Below are 16885 nucleotides of genomic sequence, written 5' to 3'. Positions count from 1 at the left end.
ATGGTGACGTCCCCGAAGCCGTGGCGCGCGCTGGCGGCCGTGGCCCTGTGCGCCCTGCTGTGCGCGGGCGCGCTGGCGGCCGCCTACCCCCCAAAACCCGAGAGCCCCGGGGACGCGGCCTCGCCCGAGGAGATGGCCAGGTACCTCTCGGCCCTGCGCCACTACATCAACCTGGTGACGCGGCAGAGGTGAGCGCCCGCCGCCGCGACACGCGTGACGCTTCGCGCGGGCCCGGGGCCCGCCCTCGCGCCCTCCCGCCCCGCTGCACGTGCCCGCGCGCCCCGCCGCACGTGGGCCACCTCCCCCCCCCCCCTCCAACCCCGTTCGCGCCCTCGAGGGCACGCGGGGCGGGTCCCGCGCGCGTCCGCCCCGTCGCACCCACGCGTGCGCACGTGTTCCGTGTCCCGCAGGTACGGCAAACGCGCGGCCGTGGGGCGGGGGCCGCTGCCGGGGGCCAGCAGTGACAGCTCACGGTGAGCGTCCCCCTCCCGTCCCCGCGCCGGGGGGGTCCTGGGGTCCCCCCCCGCCCCCCTTTTCTCACGTCAGCTCTTCCCCACAGGTACGACGCCGCCGCCGCCGCGTGGTGACCGGCCCCCCCCCTCAGCCCCCGCGTCCCCCCCAATCCTCCCCGCCTCTCCGTGTCTCCCACGGGACCCGGGGCTCCGCCGCAGGGTGGGCCCCGGCGCCCGGAGCCGGCGTGGGCCCCCCACCTCCGGGAGGGTCGGAGACCCCCAGAGCCCGACCCGGGGGTGTCCAGCCGGGGGGGACCCTCACCCCGTCCCCTCCCCACCGCCGTCGGGGGGGTCCCGCGCGGTCCCTGCGCGCCCCGGCCGGCGGCAATAAAGAGCACGATCGTGGACACGCGTGTGGGCTGCGTGTGCGGGGGGGGGGCGGGGGGTGCGGGGGGGGAGTGGGGGGCTGGGGTGCGCTGGGAACGGGGGGGTACACCAGCGATGGGTGTGGGGGGCACGGGGAGCGGCGTGCACTGGCAGCGGGTGTCGGGGTGCCCTGGGTGCGGGGGTGCACTGGGTGGGGGGTGCACTGGGTGGGGGGCTGCAGCGACGCTGGGGTTCACGGGGCAGGGGGTGCGGTAGTGGGGGGGCGCGGGGGTGAGCGGGATATGGGAGGTGGTGAGTTACTGGGGTGCACTGGGTTTGGGGGTGCAGGGCGCACTGGGTGTGGGTGCTGGCACCCGCCGGGGGGTCCCTGCGGCTGTCGGGGGCCGTGCCGGGCTGGGCAGGGGGACCCCAACTCTCTGACCCCCCCCCGAGCTGACCCACGGTGGGAGCAGGGGGGTCATGGCCACCCCCTCGGTCACGGCCAGGGTGGGGGGCTGGCTGCTGTCCCCCACCATCCCTCAGCCCCCCCCGCAGCCACCGCTCCTCCCGTGTCCCCCCCGTCCCTCCATCCTTGCGCCCCCCACCCTGCCACCAGCCCCTCCACCCGTTCGCCCCCACCCAGTCCCACCCCCCACCTCTGTCCCGCTCCCCACCCCTCCATCCTCGCCCCCCCTCGCTGCCCCCCCCCTCTGTCCCCAAATCCGTCCCCGGTCCCCGCATGGGGACAAGATGCTCTGGGCACAGACACGCGTGTCCTCCTCCCCGGGACCCCCCCCCACCCCAGCCCGGGGTCAAACATTAACCAGGGCCGCGTGAGGGGCCAGCTGTCCCTGTCACCCCCCCACCCATGGCCCCTGTCCCCCCCCCACCCCGGCCATGTGGCCGCAGGTGCTGCGTGGCAGGGTGACATCAGTGGGGGGACAGGGGGGATATAAGGGCCAGCGCCGCCGTCACGGCGGTGCCACCGAGGAACCGGGGAGTTGACGGCCGCGTCCCCCCCGTCTCGCCGCGTCCCCTCGCCGCGTCCCCCCCGTGTCCTCGTGCCGCCACCCGTGGAAGCAGGTAAGCGGGGACAGCGGGGAGGTGGCAGCGCCCGTGCTGGGGGACAAGGGGTGGGTGGGGGTGCGGGGGTGCGGGCAGAGGGTCGTGGGTGCCAAATGGGGCGTGCACGTGTGCGTGCACGTGGGGGTGGATGGGGTGCGCACACGTGTGTGCAAGGCCGGGTGTGCACAACTGCGCGTGGGGTGTGCATGCACGCCGTGTTTCGTGGGAGCGGGGAGCGTGTGCACGTGCGTGTGCACGGCGGCGTGCGTGTGCGCCAGCGCGTGTGACGCATGGGCGGCGGCGGCGTGCGTGCGGCTGTGCACACTGGGAGCAGGGGTGGGTGCGTGAGTGTGCGAGGCGCTGTGTGTGCGCGCGCGTGCCAGGAGCGGGCGTTTGCGGTGCGTGCTGCAAGGTCTGCGTGCGCGTGTGCGTGCAGCCACGTGGTGTGCATGCGTGTGTGTGTGAGCGTGTGCATGCAACTGAGTGGCGTGCACACGTGTGTGCGTGCAGCCACATGGTGTGTGTGCGCGTGCATGTGCATATAACTGAGTGGCGTGCACGCGCGTGTGCGTGCAGCCACTTGGTGTGTGTGTGTGTGTGCGTGCCTGTGCATGCAACGGAGTGGCGTGCACACGTGCGTGCGTGCAGCCACGTGGTGTGCACGCGTGTGTGTGCGTGCGTGTGCATGCCACGGAGTGGCGTGCACACGTGTGCGCGTGCAGGCGAGTGGTGTGCGTGCACGTACGCGTGTGCAGGCGCGTGCAGCCGGGCGGCGCGCGTGCCCGCGGCGCAGCTGAGGCCGCGGTGCGTGACGCAGCCATGGCTCCCCGCTGGGCGTCCCTGCTGCTCCTCGCCTGCGCCCTGGCGCTGCTGGCCGGGCACCCCGCCGCGGCCGGCCCCGCGCAGCCCACCTACCCCGGCGACGACGCGCCCGTCGAGGACCTCGTCCGCTTCTACCACGACCTGCAGCAGTACCTCAACGTGGTCACGCGCCACCGGTGAGCGGCACGGCGGCGGGACCCCCGCCACGCGCTCCCCGCTGCGACGGGGATGGGGTGCACGTGTGTGCGCGTGTTCGTGTGCGCGCAGCGCGCTGCCCGCGCCCTGTTGCAAAGTGCTCCCTGTTGCAAACCCTTCACCTCCTGCAACCAAATTTTCTCTGCAACGCGCTCCCCGTTGCAGCGCGCTCCCCGTTGCAGCATCGATGCACTCCATGTTGTGATGCGCTCCCTGTTGCAACACGCTCTCCATTGCAGCATGCTGCTCCCTGTTGCAATGCGCTCCCTGTTGCAGCGCTCTGTCATTGCAACATGGTCCCCGTTGCTGCAACGGTCTCCCTGTTGCAGCGTGCCCCCCATTGCAACGCTCTCCCCGTTGCAGCGCTCTCCCCGTTGCAGCATGCCCCACATCGCAGCGTGCCCCCCCATCGCAACGCGCTCCCCGTTGCAGCGCTCTCCCCGTTGCAGTGCTCTCCCCATCGCAATGCGCTCCCCGTTGCAGCGCTCTGCCCGTTGCAGCACTCTCCCCATTGCAGCGTGTCCCCCATCGCAACACGCTCCTCGCTGCAGCGTGCCCCCCATCGCAACACGCTCCCTGTTGCAGCGCTCTCCCCGTTGCAGCGTGCCCCCCATCGCAACACGCTCCTTGTTGCAGCATGCTTGCCGTTGCAGCGCTCTCCCGTTGCAGCATGCTCCCCGTTGCAGCCCTCTCCCCGCTGCAGCGCTCTCCTGCTGCAGGCACGGCTCCCTCTTGCCGCGTGGCCCTGGCTGCAGCCCGCTCCCCGCGCAACCCTCCCGTGCCGGGGTGCTGCCCCCCACTAACGCGCTCCCCCCGGCGCAGGTACGGCAGGCAGTCGGGCGGCCGGGCGCTGTGCGAGGAGCCCCCCAGCGCCGTGGGATGCTGAGCCCCCAGGTGAGGGGCGGGGGCTGGGAGGACCCCCCCCGGGACCACCCGTGCCTCAGTTTCCCCAGTGGGGGACACGGGGTTGGGGGGGGTGAGGGGGGCTGCGCTGCTGACCCCCTCTCGTTGCAGGGACATCGCCGGGGTCGAGCGGGTGAAGAGGAGCCCGGGGGCTGCAGCACCCACAGCACCCACGGCACCCACGGCCCCCACAGCACCCACAGCCCCCACAGCCCCCACAGCCCCCACAGCACCCACGGCACCCACAGCCCCCACAGCCCCCACAGCACCCACGGCACCCACAGCACCCACGGCACCCACAGCCCCCACAGCCCCCACAGCCCCCACAGCACCCGCAGCCCCCACAGCATCCACAGCACCCACGGCACCCACGGCCCCCACAGCACCCACAGCCCCCACAGCACCCACGGCACCCACAGCACCCACGGCACCCACAGCACCCACAGCACCCGCAGCCCCCACAGCACCCGCAGCCCCCACAGCATCCACAGCACCCACGGCACCCACGGCCCCCACAGCACCCACAGCCCCCACAGCCCCCACAGCCCCCACAGCACCCACGGCACCCACAGCCCCCACAGCCCCCACAGCACCCACGGCACCCACAGCCCCCACAGCCCCCACAGCACCCACGGCCCCCGCAGCCCCCACAGCACCCACGGCACCCACGGCCCCCACAGCCCCCACAGCCCCCACAGCACCCACGGCCCCCGCAGCCCCCACAGCCCCCACAGCACCCGCAGCCCCCACAGCATCCACAGCACCCACGGCCCCCGCAGCACCCACAGCATCCACAGCACCCGCAGCCCCCACAGCATCCACAGCACCCACGGCCCCCACGGCCCCCACGGCCCCCACAGCACCCACAGCACCCACGGCCCCCACGGCCCCCACAGCACCCACGGCCCCCGCAGCACCCACAGCACCCACAGCACCCACGGCCCCCACGGCCCCCATAGCCCCCACGGCCCCCACAGCCCCCACAGCACCCACGGCCCCCACAGCACCCACAGGCCCCGCAGCCCCCATGGCCCCCACGGCCCCCACAGCATCCACAGCACCCACGGCCCCCACGGCCCCCACAGCCCCCACAGCACCCACAGCACCCACGGCCCCCACGGCCCCCACAGCACCCACGGCCCCCGCAGCACCCACAGCACCCACAGCACCCACGGCCCCCACGGCCCCCATAGCCCCCACGGCCCCCACAGCCCCCACAGCACCCACGGCCCCCACAGCACCCACAGGCCCCGCAGCCCCCATGGCCCCCACGGCCCCCACGGCACCCACAGCACCCACGGCCCCCACGGCCCCCACAGCCCCGGGGCCGGGCTGGGCCCCCACGAATAAACCCCCTTGCAGCCACCTCCTGCCTCTGCCTGCCTGGGGGGACGGGGGCACTGGGATGAGGATGCTGGTACTGGGGACACTGGGGACACTGGGGACACTGGGACTGGGGGCACTGGGGCTGAGGATGCCGGTACTGGGAGCACTGGGGCTGGGTGCATTTGGACTGGGGACACCGTGAGTGGCTGTGCTGGGGACGCTGGTGTTGGTTCTGCTGGGCACCGTGGTGGAGAAACTGGGAATACTGGTGCTGAGGGCACTGGGGACACCGGGGGTGTTGGTACCGGGGAGACTGGGAATACTGGTGCTGAGGGCACTGGGGACACCGGGGGTGCTGGTACCGGGGAGACTGGGAATACTGGTGCTGAGGGCACTGGGGACACCGGAGGTGCTGGTACCGGGGAGACTGGGAATACTGGTGCTGAGGGCACTGGGGACACCGGAGGTGCTGGTACCGGGGAGACTGGGAATACTGGTGCTGAAGGCACTGGTGATGCTGGTGCAGGGGCGTGGGGTGGGTGCCCCGCTGTGGGGGTGTCGGTCCCCGTGTCCCCAGCCCCGCCCGGGTGCCGGCGGCCGCCCCCGCCTCCGCCACGCGTGAGTGTTCACCAGGCCGGGGCCTTGCACACGCGTGTGCAAGCAGTCCACGCGGGGGAGGGGAGCGGGGGCAGCTCCTGCCACGGGGGCTGCGGGCGCGAGGCGTGCACACGCGTGTGCACAGGGCACACCCAGGCCTGGCGCCGCGCGTGTGCAAACGGGGGGGGGGCGGGGAGGGCGGTGCGTGGGTGGGCACCTGCGTGCGCGCGCGTGTGCAGGTGCGTGTGCACACGCGTGGGGTGCGATCCCTTTAAATCCGCTCCCCTCCCGATCCCGCGCTGCGCTCCTCGCTTCCCCCCCACCCCCCCCGGTTGTCACGGCAACCGCGCGGCTGCGCGCCCCCCCCGCCCCCTTAAAGGGGCCGAACCCCCGCTGCTTCCCCCTCCCCGAGCCGCGGAGCCTGCGCGCGGGGGGGGGGTGGGGGGGCTCCCACGGGTGAGCACGCGCAGGGGAGCGGGGCTGCGTGTGCGAGCGGGTGTGAGCCGGCACGGGGTGCGTGCCCGTGGGTTTGCACGCGCGTGTGAGCATGCACGGGGTGCGCGCGCGCGCCGGGACACGCGTGGGTGCAGCGTGCGCGCGTGGGGGCTGCCCGTGTGTGTAAGCGCGCACAGGCGCGTGTGCCCGTGGGCGCTCGGGGTTGTGCGCGCTCACGCCCGCGTGTGTGAACACGGGTAGGGGTGCGTGCAACGCGCGGTCGCTGCGCACGCGTGGCTCCGCGCCCCGGGCGTGAGTGTGCGAGCGTGCACACGTACGTGCTCGTGCGCGCGGGGCTGCTCACAAGGGCGTGCGCACGCGTGTGCGTTAGCCGGGCGCGCGCGTCCCAACGCACCCACGCGCCCGCCCGCGGGTGTGCGAGGGGTTTGCACGCGCGGGGGGGCGTAGGGGGGTGAAGGGGGGGGCGCTCCCGGTGTGCACGCGTGTGCGAGGCCCGGGGCGCGCGGGGGCCCCCACGCGGGGCCGGGGAGGGGAGGGGGGGGGCGGCGGCCGCGGTACCCGGATCTGGGGGGGGGCGGGGGGAGGCCCGGCCCTGCCGCCCGCAGCCATGAGCGGCCCCCGCGCAGGGGCCCCGCTTCCCGCGCCCCCCGCCCCCCTGGGCCCCCAAGGTACCGGGCGGGGCGGGGGGGGGGGGGCGGGATGCGGGATAGGGGGGTGGGGGTGGGCAGAGATGGGGGATGGAGGGGGGAGGCTGTCGGGATTGCACCCCCCCCCCCCCCGATGCATCACGAGCATCCCCCTCCCCCGCAGCGCAGCCCCGGCTGCATTGCGCGCCCCCCCCAATTCCATTGCACCCCCCCCATCGCCCCCCCCCCGATTCCATCGCCCCCCCCCGATTCCATCGCACCCCCCAATTTCATCGCACCCCCCCGCTGTATTGCACCCCATTTGCACCCCCCCCCCCCCCCAAGCCACTGCACTCCCTGGGTGTGGGGAATCCCCCTCGGGGGGTTTTGGGGGATCCCCCCCATCACCAGGACAGCCCCCCCCCCCCAAAGTGCTGGGCGGGGGGGGGGGGGTGTCTCTGTGGTCCCCACCGCGGGGACTGGGGCGGGGGGGGGGCAGCAGGTCCGTGCGCGGGTGGGCTCTTTGCGTGGGGTGCCCCTCGCGTGGGGAAACCGAGGCACTGGGGGGGTGGGGGGGGGTCTGCGCGCTGAGCTGCCCCCCCCCCCCCCCCGCCGTACCCCAGCCATGCAGCAGGTCCTGGACAGCCTGGGGGGGCTCCCCCCGGGGGCCGCCGACCTGGACCTCATCTTCCTCCGCGGCGTCATGGAGAGCCCGGTCGTCAGGTCCCTGGCCAAGGTACGGCGGCACCGCGTGTGCGTGTGCGTGTCCGTCCGTGTCGCCCCCCCCCGCGCTGCGGGTGGCACCCGCTGGGGCACGGGGCGGCGGGGGGGTGCGCACAGGGGTGTGGGTGCACGAGCGCGTGTGCACGCATGTGGCTGTGTTGTGTGGAGGAAGGTGGGGTGTGTGTGTGTCACGGCATGCACACGCGTGTGTGTGGATGCACGTATGTGGGTATTTGTGTGCGTGTATGTGTGCGCGGATGCATGAATGCACATGCATGGGCATGCACGGATGTATGTGTGCATGGATGCTTGCACACACGTGTATGTGTGCAAGAATGCATGCATGTGTATGCATACATGTTTTCACATGCGTATGCACACAGGGAGATGTTTGTGCTTGTTTGCACATGCGTGTGTGCATGCATGTGTGTATATGCATGTATGATGTGCCTGCATGCATGCACATGTGTGAGCATGCATGGATGTACAGTTACGTGTGTGCGCAGGGAGCTGTGTGCACATGTTTGCACATGGGTGTGCATACACAGAAGTGAGTGTGCACGTTTGCACGTGCGTGTGTGCACACGTGTGCGTGTGAGGCTGCCGTGTTTCAGTGCAGGGGTGAGAGGAGGGTTCTGGGTGTGTGTGTGTTGTGTGCGTGTCCGTGTGCGTGTCCATGTGTGTGTGCGCGCATGTGCACGCGTGTGTCACACACTGGCCGTGCTGGCGGGGTGCGCGTGGCTGCCCCGTGTCCCGCCTGTTCACACGCGTGTGTTTGCACTGTGCGTGTGCAAAAGGCACGTGCGCGTCCTCGTGCGTGTCTTCGTGTGCGCGCGTGCGGGAGCGGACGCCGGGGGTATTGGCGGGCGGGTGGGCGACGCGGGGCGGGGTTGGGACCCCCGAATCCCCCCCCACGCCCCCCCCGGGGCCCCCCCGCAGGCGCACGAGCGGCTGGAGGAGCGCAAGCTGGAGGCGGTGCGGGACAACAACCTGGAGCTGGTGCGGGAGATCCTGGGCGACATCGCGCACCTGACGCGACGCGACGGCGCGGCGGCCGAGCTGGCCCGCATCCTGCGCGAACCCCACTTCCAGGTGAGGCGCGCGAGGCCCGCGGGCGCGCTGGGGCGCGGGGGGGCGGCGGGGGTGACGGCCCCCCTCCCCCGTGTGTCGCAGTCGCTGCTGGAGACCCACGACTCGGTGGCCTCCAAGAGCTACGAGACCCCCCCGCCCAGCCCCGGCCCCGGCCCCGACTGCCAGCCCCTGCCCCCCGACGCCGTGCGCATGGTGGGCATCCGCAAGACGGCCGGCGAGAACCTGGTGAGCCCCGGCCCGGGGGTCTTACAGGGTGCTTGGGGGGCGGTGCTGGGTGCGGGGGCATTTGGGGTGTTGCAGGGTGCTGGGACGTTGCTGGGTGCACCGGCATTTGGGGTGTCGTTGGGTGCTGTGGGTGTCACTGGGTGCTGGGGGGCATTGCTGGGTGCAGGGGCATTTGGGGTGTTGCAGGGTGCTGGGACGTTGCTGGGCACTGGGAGATTTGGGGTGTCACTGGGTGCTGGGGGGCACTGCTGGGTGTGGGTGCACTGCTGGGTGCGGGGGCATTTGGGGTGTTGCAGGGTGCTGGGACGTTGCTGGGCACTGGGAGATTTGGGGTGTCACTGGGTGCTGGGGGCACTGCTGGGTGTGGGTGCACTGCTGGGTGCAGGGGCATTTGGGGTGTTGCAGGGTGCTGGAACGTTGCTGGGCGCTGGGAGATTTGGGGTGTCGTTGGGTGCTGGGGTGTCACTGGGTGCTGGGGGGCATTGCTGGGTGCAGGGGCATTTGGGGTGTTGCAGGGTGCTGGGACGTTGCTGGGCGCTGGGAGGTTTGGGGTGTCGGGTGCTGGGGTGTCACTGGGTGCTGGGGGGCACTGCTGGGTGCGGGGGCATTTGGGGTGTTGCAGGGTGCTGGGACGTTGCTGGGCACTGGGAGATTTGGGGTGTCACTGGGTGCTGGGGGGCACTGCTGGGTGCGGGGGCATTTGGGGTGTTGCAGGGTGCTGGGATGTTGCTGGGTGCAGGGGCATTTGGGGTGTCACTGGGTGCTGAGGTGTCACTGGGTGCTCGGGGGCACTGCTGGGTGCGGGGGCATTTGGGATGTTGCAGGGTGCTGGGACGTTGCTGGGCGCTGGGAGATTTGGGGTGTTGCTGGGTGTGGGGGCACTGCTGGGTGCGGGGGCATTTCGGGTGTTGCAGGGTGCTGTGGGTGTTGCAGGGTGCTGGGACGTTGCAGGGCGCTGGGAGATTTGGGGTGTCGCTGGGTGCTGGGGGGCATTGCTGGGTGCTGGGACGTTGCTGGGTGCTGGGGGACACTGCTGGGTGCGGGGGCATTTGGGGTGTTGCAGGGTGCTGGGATGTTGCTGGGCGCTGGGAGATTTGGGGTGTCACTGGGTGCTGGGGGGCACTGCTGGGTGCGGGGGCATTTGGGGTGTTGCAGGGTGCTGGGATGTTGCTGGGCGCTGGGAGATTTGGGGCGCTGCAGGGTGCTGGGGTGTCACTGGGTGCTGAGGCCGTTGCAGGGTGCTGGGTGCATGACGGGGTGCTGGGTGTTACGGGGTGCTGGGGACGTTGCTGGGTGCAGGACATTTGGGGCGTTGCGGGGTGCTGGGGGGCGTTGGGACATTGAGGGTGTTGCTGGGTGCTGCGGTGCTGGGGTGGTGAGGACTTCGCAGGGTGCTGGGGTGTTTTGGGGTGCTGTGGGCAGTGTGGGGTGCTGGGACGTTCCTGGGTGCTGGGGACATCGGGGTGTCACAGGGTGCTGGGGGCATTGCGGGGCGCTGGGGTGTTTCTGGGCGCTGGGGACAGTTTCGGGGTGCTGCTGGCCGCGGGGTGGCCGTTGTGGGGTGACCGGAGGGCGCGGGACGCCGCGGTGGGTGCTGAGGCGGGGCCGTGCCGCCCAGGGGGTGACGTTCCGGGTGGAGCGGGGGGAGCTGGTGATCGCCCGCATCCTGCACGGGGGCATGGTGGCGCAGCAGGGGCTGCTGCACGTGGGCGACGTCATCCGGGAGGTGAACGGGCGCGCGGTGGGCAGCGACCCGCGGGCGCTGCAGGACAGCCTGCGCCAGGCCAGCGGCAGCGTGCTGCTCAAGATCCTGCCCAGCTACCAGGAGCCCCACCCGCCGCGCCAGGTACCGGCCCTGCGCCCCGCGTCTGCGCCCCGCGTCCTCGTCCCGCGTCCTCGTCCCACATCTGCACCCCGTGGCTGCGCCCCGCGTCCTCGTCCCGTGGCTGCGCCCCACGTCCTTGTCCCACATCTGCACCCTGTGTCTGCACCCCGCGTCCTCGTCCCACATCTGCACCCCGCGTCCTTGTCCCGCGTCTGCACCCGGCGTCCTAGCCCCGCATCCTCATCCCGCGTCCTCATCCCGTGTCTGCACCCCGCGTTCTCGTCCCACATCTGCGCCCCGCGTCCTTGTCCCGTGTCTGCGCCCCGCGTCCTCATCCCGCATCCTCACCGTGCGCCTGCGCCCCGTGTGCACCCCGCGTCCTCCCCCTGCGTCTGCACCCTGCCTCTGCGCCCCGCATCCTTATCCCGCATCTGCACCCTGCGCCCCCGCGTCTGCGTCCTGCACCCACACCCCGCATCCTCACTCCACGCCCCGGGTCTGTGCCCCACACCCAGCGCCCTGCCCGTGGGTCCCCCTGCCCTCTGCCCGCATCCCCCCCCGTCCGTGTCCCCACATCTGTGTTGTCCCCGTGCCACCCTGCCCACGTCCCCTGCTCCCGTGTCCCGCGTCCCCCTGCCCACGTGCCCCGTGTCCCCTGTCCCCTTGCCGTGTGCCCCGTGTCCCCCGAGCCCCGTGACCCTCCTGTCCCCTGCACACCGGGAGGGCCTTGCCCCGTGCCCATGTGCCCCACGCCTGGCGGGACCCCGGTGTCCCCCCACCGTCCCCATCCCCGTGGCAGGAGCTGGGTGCGCGGGTGGCAAAGGGTGCCCCGTCCCCCCGCCTTGTCCCCGTGCCGGCCCGGCGCAGGCGCCTGCGTCACCCCGACTCCCTGGGGACAAAGGAGCTCTGTCGCCGCGTCCCCTGGCACCGCGCGTCCCCGCGGCACCCTGCTGCTGCCGGCGCCGGGCAGGGGTCCACACGCGTGTGCGCCGCGGCGTGTGCCCCGGCACGCCGCCGCACGCATGTGTGCCATCGCGGGGGCGGCGGCGGCGCTGGGCGCGTGCGTGTGCCTGTGCGTGGGCGTGGGGCTGTGCGTGGGTGCCGCCGTGGGCGCCCTGTGGGGCGCGGCGGCCGCCGCCGCTGCCGCTTGCATGTGCGCGGGTGCTGCGCGCGCCTGGTTGCTCCGGGCGGCGGGGGGACGCCGGGGCGGGGGGGGCGCCTAGCGGGGGCGCACACGCGTGTGCGCCTGGCACGGCTCCCGCCTTTCGCGCCGGCGCTGGGGAAACTGAGGCACGCGGGCTGGCAGCACCCAGGTGACGCAGAGGGTGGGAGCCCGGGCGTCCGGCGGGCCCGCCGCCCCCCGCCGCCCCCCACGCTGACCCCCCCCTGTCCCCAGGTCTTTGTCAGGTGCCACTTTGACTACGAGCCGGCCACCGACAGCCTCATCCCCTGCAAGGAGGCCGGGCTGAGGTTCGCGGCGGGCGACCTGCTGCAGATCGTCAACCAGGACGACCCCAACTGGTGGCAGGTTGGGGGGCGGGGGGGTTCGGGGGGGCCCTGGCCCTTTACCGCCCTCCTGGGGGTCCTCCTGGCAGCTGGGGTCTGTGGAGGGTCAGGGGGTCCTGGAAATGGGGTGTGGGGGGGTGTCACTGGAGCTGGAGGGGGGTCTGTGTGGGGCTGGGGGGGTCCCTGGGAGCTGAGGAGGGGGGCCCTGGGAGCTTGAGGGGTCCCTGTGGGGGCTTCGGGGGGGTCCCTGGGAGCTGAATGGGGGTCCCCATGGGGCTGGGAGGGGGTCCTGAGAGCCAAGGGGTTCCCTGTGGGGCTTTGGGGGTTCCCTGTGGGGCTGGGGGGGGCCCTGGGAGCTTGAGGGGCCCCTGTGGGGCCGGAGGGGGTGTCCCTGTGGGGCTTCGGTGGGGTCCCTGGGAGCTGAATGGGGGTCCCCATGGGGCTTGGAGGGTCCCCATGGGGCTGGGAGGGGGTCCTGAGAGCTCAGGGGTTCCCTGTGGGGCTAGGGGGGGTCCCTGGGAGCTGAGGGGGGGGGCCCTGGGAGCTTGAGAGGCCCCTGTGGGGCCGGAGGGGGTGTCCCTGTGGGGCTTCGGGGGGGTCCCTGGGAGCTGAACGGGGGTCCCCATGGGGCTGGGAGGGGGTCCTGAGAGCTAAGGGGTTCCCTGTGGGGCTAGGGGGGGTCCCTGGGAGCGGAGGGGGGGTCCCTGTGGGGCTGGGGTCCCCACACACGGCACTGTCCCCCCCCCAGGCGTGCCACGTGGAGGGGGGCAGCGCGGGGCTGGTGCCCAGCCAGCTGCTGGAGGAGAAGCGCAAGGCGTTCGTCAGGCGGGACGCGGAGGTGGCCCCCAGCTCGGGTACGGGGCCCCCAGCCCTCGGTGGGGACGTGAGGCGGGGGGACAGGCGGTCACATCCCGAGGGCGCGTCCCCGTTGCCCCATGGCGATGTCCCCATCCCCGTGGCACGGTCCCTGTGGCGGGTCCCCCATCCCAGGGTGACGTCCCCATCCCTGTGGCACTGTCCCTGTGGCAGGTCCCCCATCCCGGGGCGACGTCCCCGTCCCCATGGCACTGTCCCTGTGGCGGGTCCCCCATCCCGGGACGATGTCCCCGTCCCTGTGGCACTGCCCGCCTGGCAGGTCCCAGCTCCCACAGCACTGTCCCCGTGCCGCGGCCCTGTCCCCCGTCCCCGTCCCCAGCTCAGCCGGCCCCCGTGCCCTCGGCAGGGGCCCTGTGCGGCAGCCTCAGTGGCAAGAGGAAGAAGAGGATGATGTACCTGACGACGAAGAACGCTGGTGAGTGTCGCCCAGCGGCATCCCCATGGCGCCACCCGGCCTGGGGTCCCGCCGGGGGTGACGGCCCCGTCCCTCGCCCAGAGTTCGACCGCCACGAGCTGCTGATCTACGAGGAGGTGGCCCGCATGCCCCCCTTCCGCCGGAAAACGCTGGTGCTCATCGGCGCGCAGGGCGTGGGGCGCCGCAGCCTGAAGAACAAGCTCATCATGTCGGACCAGGCGCGCTACGGCACCACCGTCCCCTGTGAGTGTCCCCGCGTCCCCGCCGGCCTCGCTGTCCCCTGCGAGCATCCTCCTTCCCGCGAGCGGCGCTGTCACCTGTGAGCATGACCGCCCTTGTGAACACCCGTATCCCAAACCCGTATCCCCGGCCCCCACGAGCACCCCCGGCCCCTGCCAGCATCCCCCTCCCCGACCGGTGTCTGTCACTGCCAGCATCCCTGTCCTTGACCGGTGTCCCTGTCCCCTGCCAGCATCCCTGTCCCCGACCGGTGTCCTTGTTCCCCACGGGCATCCCTGTGTGCTGCCAGCATCCCCATCCCTGACCAGCGTCCCTGTCCTCCACCAGCATCCCTGTCCCCTGACTGGCATCCCTCTCCCTAACCGGTGTCCCTGTCCCCTACCAGCATCCCCATCCCTGTCCCTGACCAGCATCCCTGTCCCTGACCAGCGTCCCTGTCCCCTACCAGTATCCCCATCCCCGTCCACTGCCAGCATCCCCATCCCTGACCAGTGTCCCTGTCCCCTACCAGCATCCCCATCCCTGACCAGTGTCCCTGTCCCCTGCCAGCATCCCCATCCCCGTCCCCTGACCAGTATCCCTGTCCCTGACCAGCGTCCCTGTCCCCTACCAGCATCCCCATCCCTGACTGGTGTCCCTGTCCCCTACTGGCATCCCCATCCCCGTCCCTGACCAGCATCCCCATCCCTGACCAGTGTCCCTGTCCCCCACGAGCATCCCTGTCCCCCACCAACATCCCCATCCCTGTCCCCTGCCAGCATCCCTGTCCCTGACCGGTGTCCATCTCCCCTGACCAGCATCCCTGTCCCTGACCAGTGTCCCTGTCCCCCGTGAGCATCCCTGTCCCTTGCTGGTGTCCCTGTCCCCCACCAGCATCCCTGTCCCCCACCAGCATCCCTGTCCCCCACCAGCATCCCCGTCCCTGTCCCCCACCAGCATCCCTGTCCCCCACCAGCATCCCCGTCCCTGTCCCCCACCAGCATCCCCATCCCCAGCACAGCCCAACCCATCCAGCACGGGGTGCCGGCGCCCTGAGCGTGCGGGTGCAGCCCCGTGGCCGTCCCCCGCGGGCTGGGGGTGCCCCGCAGGGTGGTGGGGACCCCCCTGGGCGGGTGGCTGGCTTGGCGCTCAGCGGGGCCACCCCCCCGCCCCCCCCCCCCCGGGAGCAGACACGTCGCGGAAGCCGAAGGAGAGCGAGAAGGACGGGCACGGGTACCGCTTCGTGTCGCGGGGGGAGATGGAGGCGGACATCAAGGCGGGCCGGTACCTGGAGCACGGCGAGTACGAGGGCAACCTCTACGGCACCAAGATCGACTCCATCCGCGCCGTGGTGGAGGCCGGCAAGATGTGCATCCTGGACGTCAACCCCCAGGTAGGGGACCCCCAGGGGGACCACGCGCCGAGGGGGCGCGGCCGGGGAGCACCCCCCCCCTTCTGCGAGGCTCAGCGCCGTTCCCCTCCCGCCCAGGCGGTCAAGGTGCTGAGAACGGCTGAATTCGTGCCATACGTGGTCTTCATCGAAGCCCCCTGCCCCGAGACGCTGCGGGCCATGAACCGGGCGGCGCTGGAGAGCGGCGTGGCCACCAAGCAGCTGACGGTGGGTCCCCTCCCCCCGGGGGCGGGGAGGGGCGGTGGGGGGCGGGTGGTTAGGAGGAGGGATGGGGAAACTGAGGCAGGGTTTGCGCGGGGGCAGGAGGCCGACGCCAGGCGGACGGTGGAGGAGAGCGGCCGGATCCAGCGCGGTTACGGCCACTACTTCGACCTCAGCCTGACCAACGACGACCTGGAGCGCACCTTCGGGCGGCTGCGGGACGCCATGGACCGCCTGCGCGCCCAGCCCCAGTGGGTGCCCGTCAGCTGGGTCTATTAGTGCCCCCCGCCCTCGCCCCCCCGGGGGGTACCCCACCACCCTCGCCCCCCCCCCCCCCACCCCAGCCTGGAGGGCTGCGGGGGCAGGAGGCTGGTTGTACCCCCGCCGTCTCACCCACCGGTGTGATGAGCTCGCCGTGCTCAACGCTGCGGGGTGGGGGGCTGGCTCTTTACAGAGCTCCCCCCACCCCCCGCCTTGCCCAAGCCCGGCTCCTCTCCCTCCTACCCAGCCCCAGATTTTTGGGGGGGGGGGGTGCAGAAGCGACCAGTGTGGTCCCATGGCGGGGGGACAGCCCCCCCTCCCGCCGTGCCCAGCACCCACACAGCTAATTCACTGCCAAAACCTCACCCCCTCCCTGTTTTATCCCGGGGGGCTGTGCCCCCGCCAGCTGGGAGGGGGGCACGGGGAGGGCGGGGGTCCCCCGGCGCTGCGTGGCTCCGGCCCCTCCCAGCCCTGTGCCTCAGTTTCCCCAGGGGGAAGCCCGCCCCCTCCCACGGCAGCGTCTGGGTCAGGACCCCCAGGGCTGGGGGGGTCACACCCAGCTGGAGCCCCAAAAGCTCCAGGCTCTGCCCCCCCCCCCCGGCGACCCCCCCCTTGCACCCTTACTGGGGTGGGGGTCCTTCTCCATCCCGTGTGCCCCCCATCACCCCTTCCCAGGTAGCAATAACCCCCCCGAGACCCCCTGCCCACCTGGGCTCGGCCCTGTAATTAACCCTTAATTAACCCTGTAATTAACCTGGGCGGGAGGGGGCTCTGCGGCTGGGGGTGTCTGGGGGGGCTGCCACGGGGTGACGCTGAGGGACGGGAACACGGGGAGAGCACAGGGCGTACACGCGCTGGTGTGCGCACACGCGTGTGCCCCGTGCTGGGGGGGGGGGAGTGCGTGCCCCTCTCCCTCCTGCCCCCCCCGCCGGCTGCGCCCCCCCCCCACCCCCGCCCCCCATCCCTGTCCCCAGGTTGCTCCTTTCTGGTCACTTTTGCTGTGACTTTTATTAAAGAGAAAGAGAAAAGCAGCGGGTTTGTCCCCTTTGGCCACGGGTGTCACGCGTGTCACCCGTGTCACCGCTGTCCCACCCTGCCCCTCTCCCACCAGCTGCTGATGGTTTTTTTTTTTGGTTGTTTTTGTTTTTTTTTTCCTGTGCAAACCAGTGTTTTGCCCCAGTTTGGTGTTTGTGGGGCTGGGCGGGGAGGCGAGTGTGAGAGTGCGGGTGCGCACACGCGTGTGTGCGCGTGTATGTCCGTGTGCGTGCGCACAGCTGGCTGTATTTGCCTTTTGGTGGCGGTGGGTGCTGGGGGGGGGTGGGG

At 72.0% G+C, this 16885-nt stretch overlaps 3 protein-coding genes across 6 annotated transcripts; all 3 read left to right on the top strand.

The window, feature by feature from the left end:
* Positions 1–477, top strand: LOC147597711 (peptide YY-A-like). Its single transcript, XM_086766773.1, has 2 exons — positions 1–188; positions 411–477. The coding sequence occupies exons 1-2, from the start codon at positions 1–3 to the stop codon at positions 475–477; spliced, it is 255 nt and encodes an 84-aa protein (XP_086622899.1).
* A 2225-nt stretch (positions 478–2702) lies between these two features.
* LOC147597710 (pancreatic polypeptide-like) lies at positions 2703–4028 on the top strand. Its single transcript, XM_086766900.1, has 3 exons — positions 2703–2881; positions 3723–3794; positions 3915–4028. Exons 1-2 carry the CDS (start codon positions 2703–2705, stop codon positions 3784–3786), a joined length of 243 nt encoding a protein of 80 aa, XP_086623026.1. The 3' UTR covers positions 3787–3794; positions 3915–4028.
* A 2090-nt stretch (positions 4029–6118) lies between these two features.
* MPP2 (MAGUK p55 scaffold protein 2) lies at positions 6119–16471 on the top strand. Of its 4 annotated transcripts, none has more exons than XM_086766593.1 (12): positions 6119–6182; positions 7432–7544; positions 8471–8623; positions 8705–8848; positions 10467–10694; positions 12070–12201; positions 12928–13033; positions 13402–13470; positions 13552–13713; positions 14880–15082; positions 15179–15307; positions 15404–16471. In XM_086766593.1, exons 2-12 carry the CDS (start codon positions 7434–7436, stop codon positions 15578–15580), a joined length of 1614 nt encoding a protein of 537 aa, XP_086622719.1. In that variant the 5' UTR covers positions 6119–6182; positions 7432–7433; the 3' UTR covers positions 15581–16471. The 4 variants fall into 4 exon arrangements, with proteins under 4 accessions (XP_086622719.1, XP_086622720.1, XP_086622721.1 ...); XM_086766594.1 differs by lacking the exon at positions 6119–6182 and adding an exon at positions 6572–6594; XM_086766595.1 differs by lacking the exon at positions 6119–6182 and adding an exon at positions 6769–6850 and having other exon boundaries at positions 10539–10694.
* The last annotated feature ends 414 nt before the right edge of the window (positions 16472–16885 follow it).

This window comes from Chlamydotis macqueenii, chromosome 25 (genome assembly GCF_036417535.1).
Source record: "Chlamydotis macqueenii isolate bChlMac1 chromosome 25, bChlMac1.mat, whole genome shotgun sequence".
NCBI lineage: Eukaryota > Metazoa > Chordata > Aves > Otidiformes > Otididae > Chlamydotis > Chlamydotis macqueenii.
Note: the sequence above shows the minus strand (reverse complement) of the source record. Positions and strands in the feature narration are given on the sequence as shown.